At 42.8% G+C, this 18750-nt stretch overlaps 1 protein-coding gene across 4 annotated transcripts in view; it reads left to right on the top strand.

The window, feature by feature from the left end:
- Window positions 1-18750, top strand: part of filip1l (filamin A interacting protein 1-like) — a 108565-nt gene that overhangs the window by 30206 nt on the left and 59609 nt on the right. For all 4 annotated transcript variants that reach the window (XM_083758781.1, XM_083758782.1, XM_083758783.1 and 1 more), the window contains exons 2-6: window positions 11171-11388; window positions 12177-12358; window positions 14666-14839; window positions 16088-16171; window positions 16893-16987. In XM_083758781.1, the coding sequence (XP_083614907.1) occupies window positions 11181-11388; window positions 12177-12358; window positions 14666-14839; window positions 16088-16171; window positions 16893-16987 (743 nt within the window). In that variant the 5' untranslated portion in view covers window positions 11171-11180. The remainder of the gene's footprint in view (window positions 1-11170; window positions 11389-12176; window positions 12359-14665; window positions 14840-16087; window positions 16172-16892; window positions 16988-18750) is intronic.

The following is an 18750-nucleotide window of genomic DNA, read 5'->3' as shown; positions in this document are numbered from 1 at the left end:
TGATGTAACCCATTACAAATGCCTTTTAAATCAGTCAAGGTTTTACAAAAAATATATGTTCAAAAATAGCAGATGTATACAAGCTTGCGGTGCGGCACAAAGTGACGGGCTGCCTCCTGTGTGAGTGTGTGCGTGCATGAATGTATCCATAACTTAAAAGTATGACACACACACACACACACACCCCACCACCTCCGCCCCCACGACTGAAATTCATCAACGGACACTAAAGCTACGGGGTGTGTACTCCTTCTCAAGTAGAGCACACAGGAAGTCCTATTCTATCACACAGTCCGCCAGCACCCATGTGACCGTTCTTCTGTCCGTGCTCACATTTATCCCTGTAACCTTGGTGTGAAAAATGAGCGACATCTGATCTCACTTTACACGGCCTAGCTCCACTGTGTTCTCACACGCCCACGCTGAACTGAACTGCCACATGCACTCCAGTTGCAGCCCACGTACACTAACCCCCTCCAGGATCCTCCATGGCCTCCCAAAACCCAGAAAGATGCAAAAGTTGCAAATTTATATCTATTTCCTGTATTGTACTGGACATTGAGGCTCAATGTTGTCCATTTCCCCTTTAATGCTAATCATTTAAAATAAATGTTGCACATCTGTGTAGTATATACAGTATATATATATAGCATATGCTTGTCTGTGTGTGTGAATAAAATCATAGAAGGCCTGAGGTCACTCAGTCACAACTAAGGCTATGGTCAAAACTGGCCATATCTAACCTCCAACTCTTGTTTCACATCATAACGGAGAGATGTGCAACAAGAGTTATTGTGGACAGACAGGGTTTCAACCCCAGGTGGTGTTTGTTTAAATTACAGTTTTCCTATGTGTAAACATGCTACTTAATGCCACTAAACCTCTTGGATAGAAATGAAATTGGAAGATTTAAGCAATGTTACCACTTTTGACTCAAAATAGCTCTCATAACATTCCCTGTACCTGGAAGCATGCAAACACTCAAGACAGCTACATTTACAGTACGTCATCAAGCATGCAGAGATCTTTCCTTTCGGAGAACTCAGGCCAAACACAGAGCTCAAAGATGGCACTGTTGCTGTTCTAAAGTGGTTATCCTTGACCAAGTAAAACAGTCCACTGGCAAAGGAAAACAGACTCTATCCTCAAAGGGCTTTATGGCTACTTCCAGAATATGACACATTAGGGCAGAAGTGGTAATTGAGAGCAAGCAAAGTGAGCTATAGCAGGTATTCCCAAACTTTTACACATACCACCAAGGACCCCCAAATAGCCGTGGCCTCAGGCGGTGGCACCCGCTTCGAATGCTATCAACCCATAATCACCAGTAGGATACTCATCCATACCATGCAATGGAGATTAGGAATCATGAAAGTGAAATGACTGCCGCCGAGGGAAAAACATAGTTAGTGATAGTTAGTTAGATTTAGGGTTATTAATAGTCGGACAACGCGACCAACGCCGCGTCGGACAATGACTGATGACAACAACTGGCTCCATTAAATGGGCTTGATAAGTTACCTACTGGTTGATAACGTTCAAATCAGCTAGCTGTGGCACCTCTAATGCGAAATGGCTTAATAAAGAAAAAATTAACAATCGTCAATAGCTTATAGATTGGATGTAATATAATTGTGAGCTTGTAGATCAGCAATTTTAGCTCTTTTTGAAACTTTGACAATAATGACATGCCCAAAATATGAACATTAGGTTGAAAATGGTTATTATTTGCCCAACAATCTTATGAATTGTATAGCCTACTTCTCCTTTCCAATTGGCACAATGGCGCCCCTTAGCGCATCACCATTTATGACCGTTGTCAGTAAGACGGTGAGGTGACGATGTCCATACACTGCATGCTTCTGCTACAGTATATACAGTACACTGTAGTTCCGTTGAAAAAGGCTTAGTAATTACACTTAGGGTTATTTTGTATACACTAAACAGCTTATGGAGGCTGCACCTGCCTATTAGCACATTATCTTGAAAGGCCCTTTGCTTAGCCTGTAAAGCATATGCTATTACTCTCCTCATCTGCACGTTGCCGCGTCTTTTCTTTCCCCCACGCTCTCTCTTTTGATCTGCTTTAGTCCTCCTCTCAATCATACCGACAGACACAGGCCGCTGATGTAAGGCCTCAAGAATTTGAGCTGTAATTTAGCAGTAGCCCCGACGCTGCGTCTGTGTGTATATGCATGCGTGTGTGTGTGTGTGTGTGTGTGTGTGTGTGTGTGTGTGTGTGTGTGTGTGTGCACGCGCGCTTTCCCTTTTTTTTTTGTGCATCTGTGCGTTTTTGTATAAGTGGGTGCATGTGTTTTCATGCGTGTACTGTATGAATGTGCACTTGCTGTTCGTGTTTATATTGCATGTGCAGGGTTGTATGTGCTTGTTTGTGTGCACTGTGTGTGTTTGTGCGTGTGCGTGCTCGCGCGCGTGTGTGGTAGAACAAGAGGAAGAGGCGTGCTTCGGCAGCACACCTGCATCCTCACCTTTTGACCCGTACACTTTAACGACCTCCCCTCCCCTGTCCTTATACAGCATGCATCATGCAAGAGAGTGAAGTCATCCACAAAACCTTCGCTCTGGCCTTTTGAGACGCCAAATACCTTTAGCACAAGACAAGATTATCTAACACTGAGCTCACCATAGAAAACATCTATCTATCTACCTCTGCTGCTAAATATCTCTTGCTTGCGCAAGAGACTGATATCCTGCCTCATTTTCAACCTTGAACCATGTCTTATGTGTACATTTGACATTTTCTCACACGCAAAAGCTTGTACAGAGAATAATTCCACCACTCTTCTGTGAACTTGTGACATGACAATGAACTTGCAAGTTGAAGTCGAAGAAGTTGACATGGCCACAATGAAAAAGACGTGTAGTGTGCGAGCGAGTCACTGATTGACTCGACGACTGAATAGTTTAGCCTGTTTCATTTAGGAGGAATGCCTTCCCTGAATGAATGAATGAGCCTTTGAATGATCCCAAATCGTTGGGTCAGACGAGCCTTGGTGGTCCTGGCTAGACATGTCCAAACTGCCAACATCTCTCAAACTTGCCAAGTGTTTCCAGTAACAGCGTTGCTGCTGGCTGGCTTCAGGCAGGTCCTTGCTGCTTAATAATGAGTGCAGGAGGTAGAGGAGAGAGAGAGAGAGAGAGAGAGAGAGAGAGAGAGAGAGAGAGAGAGAGAAAGTAACAAAGACAGAACAAGTCCTTGTTGCCTAATGAGGCCATGAGGTGTATAGAGGAAGGAGAGAGAAAAGGAGACCTAAAGAACAAGTTCTCAATACTTAATGAGGCCACGAGGTAGCAGAAGGATAGAGAGAGTAAGTAAGTACATTTTATTTATATAGCACTTCTCACAGAGAAAACTGAGAAAAGTTCTTTACATGCACAAAATAAAAACAAAGACAAGCTAAATACAATAGAATAGTAGTAAAACAATTGAGAGAGAGAGAGAGAGAGAGAGAGAGAGAGAGAGAGAGAGAGAGAGAGAGAGAGAGAGAGAGAGAGAGAGAGAGAGAGAGAGAGAGAGAGAGAGAGAGAGAGACACAGAGAGAGACACAGAGACAGAGACACAGAGACACAGAGACACAGAGACACAGACAAAGACAGAGACACAGAGACACAGACACACAGACAGAGACACAGACACAGACACAGACACAGACAGATAAAACAGTGAGGCACCAGTGCAAAGGTCAAGAGTCTTTGACAAATTTTGGTTGGGTTGGCCATTCTTGGAAGCCGATCATGTCTCCAAGACAGGAGGCATGCTGGACAATGCCAAATATGTATGTCATTTTTATTTATTGTATAATATACAGTAATTAAAAATGACATACAGTAGTAACAGTAACAGCAAACTCATTTGTAAAAGTAACACAATATTTTACTTCAGTCATCATGGAAGTTACAATACATTGTGTTGCTTATGTAATGTGCTGCCCCCAACGCATGCACCCACATGTGTGTGTGTGTGTGTGTGTGTGTGTGTGTGTGTGGGGGGGGGGGGGGGGGGGGGTGTGGGTGTGTGTGTGTGGGTGCGTGTGTGTGGTCACACATGCCAATGTGCCGAAGCTCATGCATACCTAAGATGAAACATCAGTGCACCATCAATTCTCCCTTCACGTATAAACATGCGATAGCTTGAATAAATGTTTGCAAGGTGCCACGTTCTCTCCCTGCCAAAATCTGCGCCTAAATCCCTCGCGAAGAATTGGAGGCACCTGTTAATCATAACCTCACCTTCTGGCACGGCTCCACGCTCACAGCACGAAACACAAAGAAGAGGGTTGGCCCGAGCCGGTTTGATTAGAAACGTTGGCTTGACACATGGTTTTCGGGAGGAATTAGCAAGAAGACATGGCGATTAAGTCATCCTCTGTGCAGTTTTGCACATGTCACACATTCATTCACAGTGTTGTTGAATGTGCGTGTGTGTATGTACTGTACGTGTACTTTGGAAACAAGCAGTTGCAAGCAGCTCTGTGATTTCATTATTACTTCATCATTACAAGCACAGGTACAAACAGGACTTTAATTAGACTCTCCTACACCTACAAAACCATGACGTGTTTGCCGGGGCTATGCTTTCTGAGAGAGAAGGGTGCATAATTTCCAGAAAGTTGTACTTTCTTTGATAGGAGGATGATATGAGTGTGTATTGCTCACTGTGTGCTCAGACGTGTATATTGGGGAGGATGTACTGTATGTTGGAACAACAGCCCTGAAACTAGCCCATATTAGTGCAGTGCAGGGTTATCCGAGGCTGGTTATTACCTCATACGGTTTGCCAATAAACTTCTGGTGTTTTGGCAAATTCCTCATCTCAACACCTTTTGCCAAGCTGACAGCACAATGTGCTCACAGAAGAACTATGTGCGTACATTGCGTACAGACACAAGCATTTTTTTGAGTCAATGTGTTTGTTAGTCCTCTGTGCTAAGGATGGTGCCAGGAGCAATTTTCAAACATCTTTCACGTTGTGCTTTCACTCAGCGTCCACGAAGACAAATTGTCCCTTTCTGTTTGTGCTATGTTCTGCCTTAAAAATGCAACTCAGATGTATTGCACTCAATAGGGAGTTACTGTACTCTTAAGAGCACACAAAGTGTGTGCTCTTGTGAATTGTTATCATCCTTTGGACCTTTGGCCAGCTGAAGAGCATGGCTATCAGGGAGGCTACCGCAGACCAAACATAAGTTGAGTGCCTCTGTGGCGTTTAAGGCGAGAGAAGCTTTAGTTTAGGTTCTCTATACGTTTGACAGTAAGGGCAAATGATAGACAAGACCAAACACACATCAATTATCCAGTGGTGGATAAAGTACTCACATTTCTTACTTAAGTAAAAGTACCAATGCTGCACAATAGAAATACTCTTTTGAAAATAGCAGATCTACGCCTTGTGAGCTTGTAGATCGACTTTTTTTTCAAATGGTCGAAAATATATATAAGGCTGATGTGGTTAATGTATGTTTTGTAATAATAATCAAACAAAAACATCTACAAATAACTAGTAACTAAAGTTTTCAAATAATTGGAGGAGTAAAAGTACAATAATTGGTAGTGGTTTACTGAAGTAAAGTACAGTACTTAAAGGGATATTTCACTTAAAAAAAAAACTTTTGCTCATTTTATCGTCTACTCAGGCTTATGTGACAGTTATCAGTCAACAGAAAAAAGGTTGGGTGTTTTCGATGAATCTATCATGGTTAGAATGGAATTTGACGTTATAATGGGTTTAGTAAGGGGACGGGGCAGCTAAAATTAATATCAAATATAAAATGACTGAATCAAGCAACTTAAAAACTGTCTGGGGTGTTCACATAAGCCCGAGTAGACGTGTATCAAACTTTTTTTTTTTAAGTGAAATATCCCTTTAAGTAAATGTCCTTAGTTACTTTACACCACTGCCGTAGACCAAACATAACTGCTGTAGACCAAACATAACTCTGCGTTAAGGTGAAAACCTTCTTGGTTCTAGACGTTCTACAGCAATGGCAAATGACAGACATGACCAAAAACACATCATCGATGATAGTTGGGTACCTAATAATTACACTCAACATATCTGTAGTGCTTTGCCTTGCAGTGTGATGGGAATAGACTCTATGCATACACAAGTACACGCCATTTTGGAAAGAACTTGGGCCCCTTCCATACTTCCTTCACAGGTGTTACCGCTGATACTAATGAAGGCTCTGTTGCATTCTGGTCAAACAGAGACATGCTGTGCATGTTGGCTCACTGGAAAGACTGGAAACACTCTGCTACACCAGTGGGTCTCAAAGTGTCCTTGAGTGGGTTCCAAATGGCCCGTACAGGTGCGTAACTCTGAGAGTGTACATATGGAACCTATATGGACCTGTAAGGGTCCATTTGGTACCATTTTTACTCTCTCAGAGTTATGGGCGTCCTTGAAATTGAACTGCACACTGCATGGAACAGAGCCTTAATTATTATCATCGGTAAGGATGATAATGAAGGAAGTAGGGAAGCGGCCCGGAAGCGTAATTATGAATCCCAAAGTAGGAATAGTTATTCTGTGTGCATAGAGCCCATTCAGGGGACCGATCTGGGAATACACACCAGATGCCTTGATAAGTGCCCCCCTCCTTCATCAAGGCCCTCTGTACGTGTTTTAAAGCCAGACATATTTCTGGTCCATCGTGGATATCTTGCAGATAATGTAGTATTGTGTGAATCTCTGCTGTGCTGTCTGTGTACAGCGCGGCTGACCCAGATCAAACTCAAACTTCAAATCTGTTGCACAATCTTCCAGATCTTTTGTGTAATATGCCTGTGTGTGTGTGTGTGTGTGCGTGTGATGTTGTAGCTCGAATCAGTGTACATCGAAGAGGATTTCCTAACTCGAGGCACTAAATCTCGACAGGGCAGAGACTATAGTTGTGCTAGTGTGACTAATAGCTGCATTTCTTCGGCGTTCAGGGGCAGATTGCGTCAACGGCGGAGTTACGACGTGTCAGCACAGCGGAGTGACATGCCGATGATGACGGAACGCTTACGATTGCCAGCTGTTCTCCAGAGGCTGTCACAATTATTATGCATGGACGAACATGCACTCGCACAAAATGTAACACCCAGTGTATAAGTCTACATTTTCAACCAGTGGTCCCCAGCTAAATGATGGAGAGTTGGTAACCAAAATGGACCCTTATAGATCTTTAACTCTTGAGAGTGTAAAATGAAACCAAATGGACCCGGAAGGGTATTCATTTTACACTCTCAAGAGCTAATTATTGTTAAACATCTGCATTACTTAATTTAAAAGAAGTCTACACATTTTGATCAACATTTACCTGTTATCTCTCCTATGGTACCAACATCAATACAGCATGGAATTGTGGAAAACCTTTATCCAACGATAACAAAATATCCTTTAGTTTTGGGTCTGCTAGGCTAAATATCATCAAATGGTGGTCCGTGGCTCAAATACCAAATAAATAATGGGCCTTGATATGAAACAGGTTGAAAACCACTGGTCTAGATACATACTCTCACACACAAACTAAGGTGTACAATGAAACCACTTAAACAATAAATACTTTATTGACTGGGGTTCTGTCCCCTCCTTTTTTCCCTTCTAGTCTACACCAAATCTCTTCACCGAAAATAGCAGACCTACGTTTGCCATGACATGGCCAGAATATGAATGCTAGGCTAGGGTTCATGTGGTTACATAACTCTGTCTCCCGTGACCCAAACTAGTGAAAATAGACGATATACAAGCTCAGTTGCGAGCTTGTAGATCTGCTAATTTCAATAGGCAGGTTAATTTTGTCCCCTCTAATTCATAAAATACGTGAAAATACTTTAGAAAAACGGGGTGCATACTTAGTTTAGAGTAGTTATTGGTTAGACATGGGTTAGGTTTAGGTGTGCTGCCCCGTGGGAGGTTAGGTTTAGGGTGAGGGTTTGAGATAGGTTGTAGTTGTAGGACTAATGTCTGGTCTAATCAATGACTAGTCTAAACCAAAAACTGTCTAAACTAACTACTGCACCCGTAGAAAAACTCAAATAAAGGGCAATTCACTCACGACCCATAAAAATGTATCCGCGCGACCCACTATATAGGTCCTGAGCCACTGTTTGGGAAACAGTGGCATAGTGGCCTGCAGCCCAGATCTCAGACTTAGTAAATGTGTGCTGCTCATGCCGTCAGCCTTCTGCTCCGGAGAATGACATCAGCTCTGAATCATGTGGCGCCTTGCCTGCAGCGTACATAATGCAATCAATCAGCCATCCCTCTTACTCATAAAGTGTCACAAGACCTCATTGATGCAAAACACACACTACAGGATTGTAGAGCAGAAACTAAAAAGAAAAAAACCTTCCCTTTCCCCCCTCCTGGGCTAACAGTCTAATTATATGTTAAAGTGGTGAGTGAAAATTTGATCACTTTCACAGTAAGTGAAAACTATCGTTGATAATACAGGCAAAATTGCAGCACGTTGCAGGTCAAAAACATGGGCTTGGATGAAGTCCATGTAGAGTAATTAAAACGTACTTTTAGTGAACAGAAACTGCCATGAGCATGCAGTGGTAGTTTGGCTGCAAAGGACGACAACAACGAACAACAAATACAAGATGCAAAACTACGTCCTACACGTATTTCACATCTGCGTTCAGAGTGTCATGCTAACAATGCGTGTCATTTATCGCACACTCAAGCGGTCGATTAAAAGCAGATCTTGAGGCGTCCCACTAGAAAGATTTAACCGCAGACGATAGACAATAAAACGCTGCAGGAAGAAATAAAAGGAGATAATCAAAAGGCAAAAAATAAATAAAGTCGGTGCCCTTGTCTGGTCAGGACAGCATTGTTTGTGCAATGTTACTTTAATCCATGAAGACCTGCAACGCAACCGCAACTGTGTCACCTTATACTGTAGCTTTTAACCATTTTAACCATTATTAGCTGTTGAAAAGAAAAGCAGATCGTAGCACGGCAATAATCGTATTATTTCACAGCAAATGTTTTTAACTCATATCTTTGCTCCTGGAACAACATATTTTCAGATGGGGGAAGGGGGGGGGGTCGGCGGCCAATTACATAATTTTGGGAGTCTTTGACATAAAAAATGTTGAGAACCACTGACATAATTATGTAGAAACATACATTTTTCAGAAAACTTATATTCCTATTTGTAGAATCTGTCTCAGGTCTCAACGGGTTATGCTGTAAATCTCGCTGTGAGACCGTTCACGCCGACACAACGTGCATGATGTAATGCCCTGCGGTCGATGATTACTCTTCCCGGGGATCAAACAAACGGCACACAGATTTGTCTCTGCAAGCTCTCTCTTTTTTGACCGCCTTTTTTGGTGTTTTGGATATTTCTGCTTCGCTTGAATGCCGAAAAAGAAGAGATAAATCACACAAGAGGACGGGCGGTCTATACCGGCCTACAAGCATTATGGTCGCGATGACTCGTCCGCTGACATGTAAGCGATCAGAGTACTGTAGACAGACGGACAGAAACACAGGCACATGTAGCAACTACCAGAATGAGTGCATACATACTGTGCTGTACATACCACCACACCAATTAGCCTTGATTTTGACAGCAAAGTTCAACCATGCATAAAATGAGATCTACTGGATCTCTCCTCCACCAGTCCCTCCATAACATTTTAGTCTAGTTTATATCCGTTGATGAAATTGTCAAGTCTTTAGGCTTTGTTTTTATTTAATTTAAGTTAGTCGACTTTTTGCTATAGTTCCTATGCGTCTCTTAAAGAAGTTTGATGTGACTGGGGAGGCGTTGGTTCACTTCTATAGAGCCACGAGAGTGTCCTCGTCTTCTCAGTCTCAGTGTGGTATGGAAACACAACAGTCTTAGAGAGGAAACAGCTGGAAAGTGTGGTACGCACAGCGTCAAAAATCATTGGCCTCGACCTCCCATCCGTCTCCTCTATCTACACCACACGCACCAAGCGTAGGATGCAGAAGGTGATCGCCGACCCCTCCCACCATGCCAGCTCTCTTTTTGCACACCTGCCCTCAGGTAAGAGACTCCGGTCTCTAAAATGCAATACCTCCCACTTTAAGAATAGCGCTTATCCCGAGGCTGTGCGCCTCCTGAATGCTGACCCTTTTTTCACTCGCACTTTACAGCATGAAGCTGCTTTGTAAGAACGATGAACTGCTATTTATTCAACATGAATTATAACGTTTTGCACTCTTTATTTATTGGTCCTTCTCATATGATGTTTGTACTTTTGTATCTTTTTCTACTGTCTTAATACAGTATGTGATGTGAATATGTGTCCTTTTGTATGTCTGTTTTTAGTGCACTGAAACAAATTCCAATCAACTCTGTTGAGTCTTTCACTTCTGAAAACCTACTTTCAAGCCCTTTTATATAGGCCTACCGGTAGTTTTTATCTGCATGTATTCCCTTACCTTTTTTCATGTTGGTCTTAACCCATTAAGACTGATTCTAAAACAGATTTAAGTAAGTAAAAGTCATTATGCAGAATTTCAAATTCCAGGTTTTCAAGTGCATTACAAATCTTTTGAAAATAAACAATGTGACCACACATGCACACACGTCGCAACATACACATGTTATCTTGTCCTCACCTAAATCCTGGCATCACAATTCATATAGAATTTATTTTGTGGTTCAGTGGTGGTGCCGTGAGATCATCAGGTATTGATTATACTACGAGGATGTCTTTTTTTTGTGTACAGAAAGTGTTAAAAGGATGTTTTTATGTGGCCACACCCACCAGTTCATTAAGTATACCTGGTTTTCAGGTGGGTGGTGTCCAAACTGAACTGAAGCCGCACCCACAGCTGTTGTTGTATGTTAAAGGGGGAGGGGTTAGGGGAGGGGATGATATTGTGATGACACTAACGTGGTGGTATTTCGACCACCACGCATTTGGTATTTGGTGTTTGGTGGTTTTTCATTGGCCTTTTGACTCAATGGCTTCCAGGTTTCAGGAACCGAAAATACACAGATATACATACATACATACATACATACATACATACAAACAATATATATTTGAATATTCTAACCACTGGGGATCTATTAGAGTAACGTTAACGCCATAGACACATACAAAACAGAAAAAAGTAAAAAAATCACAGAGTGATTAAAGTCATCTTCCCTTTATTTTCACTATCTGACAGGTGGTGAAACATGCGTTCTCGGAGCAACAGCCTGGAAGACACGGCCAAGGCCAAGCTGGCTCAACACCAACAACTACAACCATCACCACCACCACAACAAGAACACCAACCGCGGGCGGAGACGCGGCGCATGAGGCGGCCTGGCGGCGAGAGAGAAGAGCTGTCGGGGATAAGGGCGAGGGGGCGCAGCAGGTACCGGGAACCCCCGGACGACACAGGTATACCCCAGTGGTGGAAGTACATTAAGTACATTTACTTAAGTGCTGTGCTTAAGTACAATTTTGAGGTGTTTGTACCTTACTGGAGTATTTCCAATTTCCAACATGTTTACTTCTACTCCACTACATCTCAGAGGCAAATATTGTATTTTACGCCACTGCATTTATTTGAAAACATTAGTTACTAGTTACATTGATTATTATTACAAAACATACATTAACCTGCACTTCAGCCCTATATACATTTCTGCAAGCTCACAATGCGCTGCAATGCGACGCATTGTGAGCTTGTTCAAAATATTCAAAATATTTGTATACATTTGAAAACTTGAAATGGGTCATCCTGCATAGTGAGTAGCCTACTTTCTACGTTTGGTACTTAAAGTACATTTTGATGCCGATGCTTTTGTACTTTGTACTCAAGTGCATTTTGAATTCCGGACTTTTATACCTGTGACAGAGTAATTCTGTATCACAGTTTTGCTACTTTTACTTAAGTAAAAAGTAGAGTAGTAGAGTATGCCTCTCGAGCGTCTCCCTGGGGAGGTCCTCGAGGCACGTCCCACTGGGAGGAGACCCCGGGGCAGACCAAGGATCAGATGGAGGGATTACATCACCACACTGGCCTTGGAACGCCTCGGGATCCCCAGGAGGAAGGTACTAATGTTGCTCTGGAGAGGGAAGTCTGGAGCTCTCTGGTGGAGCTGTTGCCCCCGCGACCCGACTACGGATAAGCGGTTGAAGATGGATGGATGGAAATTGTGAGTACTGTTTTTCCACCACTGCAGGTACCATTCAGCGGAACCACAAGGCGCCGGGGGGCAGGAACAGCGGTGGTAGCGGGGGGAGCGGCAGCGGCAGTTCCAGCAGCGGAGGCAGCACCAGGTGCAGTCAACGAGGAGAGAGGGGCAGGGACCTCTCCAGGGACGACCTGGTGTTCCTCCTCAGCATGCTGGAGGGAGAGCTGCAGGTGAGAGAGCACGCCCCCTTTCTCTTCTCACTCCTAGCTCGGGTCCATAGCGGTAACGACTTCTCCTTAACGCCAAGCTACAAAAGCTGATGGCTCGTGCATATCTATGGCCAAAATTGCCCATTGATATGTACGAGTACTGCTAAGTACTGCAGTCTGTTAGGTAGGCATAGGCTACTGCCAGATGTCCCAAAGCAGTTCAAAATTACAGAGATGACATGACTTGCGACTAGCTTGTTGTGTGTGTGTGTGTGTGTGTGTGTGTGTGTGTGTGTGTGTGTGTGTGTGTGTGTGTGTGTGTGTGTGTGTGTGTGTGTATGCTTGTGTCGATCAAAGTCACAACACATTTTCACAACATTTGGTTAAGACGCCATCTTAGAATATATGTAGAACTATTTGACATTGCAGAAATATAATTGCCTTCCTTGATGCATGTGATGCAAGTGTCAACGACCATCAGCTGGTCACAGACACTCAGCCTCTATACTCGTGCCCTTGAATGATGGAATATCATTAAGTGTTACTGTGATTCTGGTAAGCTCACATATCACACATACATTACAAATATATCTGAATTATTTCGGACCTCACTTTGGGAACCGTGGTTTTAGACTGGTCCACACACTGCCTGCTAGGCCAAAGTGATAAGTGAACCTGAACAAACTTCTCAAACAGTTGGAAGGTTTGACCATGACAGCATGACACAGGCCTGCGAGGCGAACATGGCATCGCCCCAACTGGGTCATACATAGTCAGACACACAGGGACTGATTAGCCGACACGCACTCAAGACACACAGAGAGCCATAGAGAACTGAGACCAGATTCTACAAATGTCTTCTAAATCCTAAATCTTTCTGAAAATCCTGTTTCTATATCAGTGGTTCTCAAAAGTTTGCATGTCAAGGACCCCAAAAGCAAAGATATGACATTTGCCAGTCTAAGAATATACTGTATATATTCAAAGATTTGTGCCAGATTTTCACTGCGCTATGAGCTTGTAGATCTGTTATTTTTCAACAGCTAAAGTTTAAAATAATGGTTGAAGTGGTTAAAAGCTAACGTGACACAATACATGCGTTTCCAGTCTCAATGGCTTAATGGACGGCGAACAGCTGAAGCCGTTTTCCGCCCCTACCCTCGCACTTACAGCAGGGAAAAACCCGGTGTCACAACTCGAGTTGGCTTTGTCCACGGCGTAAACGTCTTTAAATAAATACTTTTTGAAAAGTCTATTAAATGGAAATTATAGAAATATCGAAAATGGAGAGAGAGAAAGAGAGAGAGAGAGAGAGAGAGAGGGCATCACAGTACATCTCATTCAAATGCACTCTCCCATGGACAACATCCCAGAGAGTACAATACAGAGAGTATTGTGCTTTCCCGTCTTTTCCATTCCAAACACCTAGGAACACGGTACAACACATCTGCATGCATCTACTGGAGCCGTATACACTCACTTTGGCACGAGTCAAGCATCCTGACTTCCAACTTTTGAGAAAAGAGGGGGTAATCCATTTAGCAGACTGTGGAAGCCTAGCTGGTGATCCTGGCTAGAAAGAGAAGTGCAGCAACAACTGCCATGTTCCCATGGTCTTATTGAGATGGAAGGCCCTTAAAGACGGCCACACTTCATTTGCTTAAAAAACTTAATTGAAACCACAAAAGGCTGACTAAAACACCACGCTGTTATTTACAGCCTGAGGGAGTTCTACTCCCTCCGATATACCAACTACCCCCGGAGTAGTTGGTATGGAAGGGAGGCGCGCACACACACACACACACACACACACACACACACACACACACACACACACACACACACACACACACACACACACACACACACACACACACACACACACACACACACACACACACACACACACACACACACACACACACACACACACACACACAGTCTAATGGACACTTCCAAATGTTTTAGTGCGGAAGCTTATTTTGTGTAGAGACCAGTGGTTCTCAAAGTGGGGACCAGGGACCATCTGGGTTCCTTGAGGGGGTTCCCAAATGGACCCTTACGGGTCTGTAACTCTTGAGAGTTTACAAATGAAACCAAATAGACCCTTTACAGGTCAAACTGACTTATGTGGCTGGTTGAGACTGTTCGATTTAGGGTTAGTATTAGTCGGACAAAGGCTGACAACAACAACAACCTCTCCGCTCCAGTAGACCCCAGTACTACAGTATACTGGCTCCATTGAACGGCCTTGATAAGTCACCCATACTGGGTTGATAACGCCAAACCTCGTCCACCCACTCTAACACCCTCGTCGGCCCCATGCAGGCCAGAGACGAGGTCATCACGGTGCTGAAGGCGGAGAAGATCGACCTGGCGCTGCTGGAGGCCAAGTACGGCTTCGTGACGCCGCAGAAGGTCCTGCAGGCCCTGCAGAGAGACGCCATCCAGGGCAAGACGGACGACTTCCAGGAAGACATCTACGAGAAGCCCATGGCTGAGGTATGGGGGGGGGAAAGTGCTCAGACGTTTTACTTAACCCGTTCTGACCTGAGATCAGATTCTAAGAATGTCTTCTACATCCTGACAGTTTTCATTCTGACCTGAGATCAGATTCTATAAATGTCTTCTATGTCAGTCGCTCTTGGATTTTTCAAAAATAGCAGACCTACAAGCTCGTACACGCTATGAGCTTGTAGATCTGCTATTTTTCAATAGCTAAAGCATAACATAGTGCTAACAACAAAAGGGGTTCCCGTCCCAGAATGGGTTAAGTAAAAGTATCAATACTGTAGTATATGTACAGTAGTAATTAGTTGAGTAGTAAGTAGTTTGTAATAAGTCCGGAATTCAACATATACTTGGGTCAAAGTACAAAAGTATTGGTATCGAAATGTCAATAAATTACCAAAAGTAAAAGTACTCATCCTGCAAAATTTAAAATGTATACAAATATTTTGTAACTAAAGTAACTAAAGTTTTCAAATAGTGGAGTAAAAGTACAACATTTGCTCTGAAAGACGTAAAAGTACCGAAGACTTGACAGACTCAAGTAAAGTACAAATACCTCAGCTTATACATCGTCTTCCCAAACAATGAAAGTACGTGACATTTTATGAAGGCGTCGTCTATATGACCATTAATTCAGACCTTCCAATCGGGTTCTCCGCAACACAAATCTGCCGCCACTTTCGTTGTGTGATGTGTCGTGTGCAAGGCGCACACTAATGTTGCCTTTTGTTGCCAATGCACATTTGATTTGTGCCCGTCAATGGCATAATGGTCCGCAGAAGCTCCTGTAACCGTGCCTGCTTGTTATCTAATCTCCCTATCCCCCCATATGCTGCCGGTCTTCCCTTCTATAAACATGTTCCCCCAGAGTGTGAAATAAACACTTGCCAAAAATGCTGGTCATTTTAGTCTGGGGCCCAGTCTGGGGCCCAGTCGGCCACTTTGCCAGCATACCATCGAATCACTATGATGAGGCGCGTTGTTTTTTTGAGCCACTCCTATATGTTTAGTTCAATGTTTTAAAACGCCATTGACAATGAAGGGAACATTTACGTCATCTTGTCAATTAAGAATTAACATCACCTAACATTAACACACACACACACACACACACACACTCACACACTCACTCACTCAGCCAATGAGAGCTTTTGCATTATTATAGGCTTCGCCTAAAACGTAAAAGTCAACATGCGTGTTTGTTTGTTTGTTTGTTTGTCCCCCGGCCGCCACATGCAGCTGGACAAGCTGGTGGAGAAGCAGAGAGAAACGCACAGGCGCATGCTGGAGCAGCTGCTGCTGGCCGAGCAGTCGCACAAGCAGGTAAGATCATTAATGGAGACAAACAATTGCAACTTCAGGACACGTGACTCTTTTTCATACAGAGACAGTCACAGCAGCAAGACTAACTAACTACATATGAAATAAATGCTTAAACATGTAGCTAGGTAGGTGTAATGTTAAGAGTCCACAGAAGTGAACATTTCAAGCCCGTTTTCTCAACTCGCCGTTTTCTGCAAGACATTACTCTATAAGTCATATCTCCAAAACTGGTGGATCAAACCAAACAACCAATATGTCAATTTGAAGCTATGATTCCCTGCTTTCATATGACATGAAGAGAGGAAGAATTCCATGATTTAGCCTCAGTCAAAAACGTAAATACATTAATACAACCGGTCCATAACCAAAAAAGGCAATTCAGATTTACAATGATTCTACCCACCCTCTTCGCCCGGAATTTGACCGGTTAACATCAGGCAGCAGGCTTTAAAAAGGGTAATAAGACCTAGTTTGTGAAAACCGCTGTGGACATTTTAAATAAGAATATGTTTAAATAGTTCCACCACCTAATCCCCACAGCCCCCATGATCACTGTTCCTACGTTATGGTAATGCATTTTATATAGTATTATAATGCATTGTGTATGTAATGTTGTTTTTTAGTGTTGCAAACTGACTTGCCATGCAGCGTGCCAAAGACAACATTTCCATTTCATGTCAAACTTAATGGACAATAAAGTGTTCTTTCTCTGTATCTTTAGGCCCTGTACAAGCTGGATGACGAGAAGAGGAACCACGGGGAGTTCATGAAGAAGAGCGACGAGTTCACCAACCTGCTGGAGCAGGACAGAGAGAGGTCAGTCCGCTGTTGATTTTGTTGACTAATACTATGACGAAAAATTCAGTGGTGAAAACTGAATAAAAACTAAGCTATGATGACTAAAACTAAGACTAAATATAGTGACAATTTCATCAACAAATACAAACTAGACTAAAATGTTAGGAAGGGACTAGTTTAGTAAGTTTAAGTACAAAACACAAGTCATTTTACACTTGGTTGCATGCAGAAAATAGCATCCTGCAATTTTCAAATCATGCCGTCATACAGTCTTCTGGAGCATGGAAGCTCTGATCATATTGAGTAAGCGATATTAAAGCGAAAGTGAAGCCTCCTCCACACTTCCGTTTTGTCTTTATAGTCGCGCAAATGTATCCTAATATAAATAGAAATCATCTAAGCATATAGCTTGCTGCTATATGCAGCATATATAAAAAAGTGAAATGTAAAGATTTCCGTTAAAGGGATTGTGACATTAAAAAAAAGGTTTTGGAATTGTTCTTATTTTTTTTAGGTTTTCTAAGCTCAATTACACCCAAAAATCCTGAACTTTTAACATTCAGTAGACTTTCTGTGGTCTGGGGTTTTCTGGCTCAAACAGGTGCTCTGATTTGCCGGCAGTTTGTGATGTAAGAGCCTGCAAATCCCATATATGTCAATGGGATTTGCCAGCAGATGTCACTGTTTTCACTGTCTTGCCTGTTTTCATTGTAGCTCAAAAGGCTTCCAAACCCCAAAGAAAACTCCAGACCACAGAAAATCCACTGAATGTTCAAAGTTCAGGATTTAGGGGTGTAATTGAGGTCATAAAACCTAAAAGAAAAACGAAAAATAAAAATAAATTAAAATGAATGTCATAAAACCTTTAAGGGAAATGCTTCCTTGCTCAGATTTCGGGAAGTGTAGTTCCAGACTAGCATTCGGAGATTGTGGAATAGCTACGCGAGACTACGTTTTGCTATACCAAATTGTATGACAAAGGTGCGTTGTTAGCTTGTATATCTGCTATTTTCGCTATAAAGCGCTTCCAAAGTTGAGCTGTAAGGTTTATCGTAGTGGTGTCAATGGGGTGAAAACTACAGTACAGGGGTTACTTCTTGATCTTTCTTGGCCATGACATTGTCCATGCTGGCTGTATTTGTATGGCAACATCTTGAGATGTGTACGGGGCCAGTGGGCGAGCCTGACCGATGTTTGCCCGCGAAATGCATTGTGGGATGATTTGTAGGAACACTTTCAGAGTTACAGACCCGTCATGGCCCATTCTGACCCCTTGGTGGTCGCTGGACCGGACGTGGAGAAACAGCGGTTTAGGAGGATGACGTGGAGGGTTAAGATGGGATAAAACCTTATTTATCCCCAAAGGGGGATTCAGTAGAGTTGGTATTATGTTGTTACCCAGGCTCACTGCAAGCCTCCACCTCTGGCAACCACTGTGTGCACGGGGATTACGTCATGTTACTTTAAGTTATTTTTTATTGTTTTATTTTTTTTACAAAACAAGTAATACAGTTCTGTGGTGGAAGGAGTGAAAGTAGTATACTCTGTTCCAGTAAAGGCCCGTGTTTAAAATGTAACTTGAGTAAAATACTTAAGTATTGTCATGAAAATATAATTATAGTACAAAAGTAAAAGCACATACATTAAAAATGTTGCATATCTACATGCTCACAACGCGTCGCAATACTCGCAACGTGAAGCATTGCGCGCTATTTTAGAATGTGTGTGTATGTGTGTGCCATAGTGGAGCACAATATATTTGCCTCCGAGATGTTGTGTAG

Source organism: Protomyctophum parallelum (assembly GCF_964188405.1).
Source record: "Protomyctophum parallelum genome assembly, chromosome: 23".
Lineage (NCBI taxonomy): Eukaryota > Metazoa > Chordata > Actinopteri > Myctophiformes > Myctophidae > Protomyctophum > Protomyctophum parallelum.
Note: the sequence above shows the minus strand (reverse complement) of the source record. Positions and strands in the feature narration are given on the sequence as shown.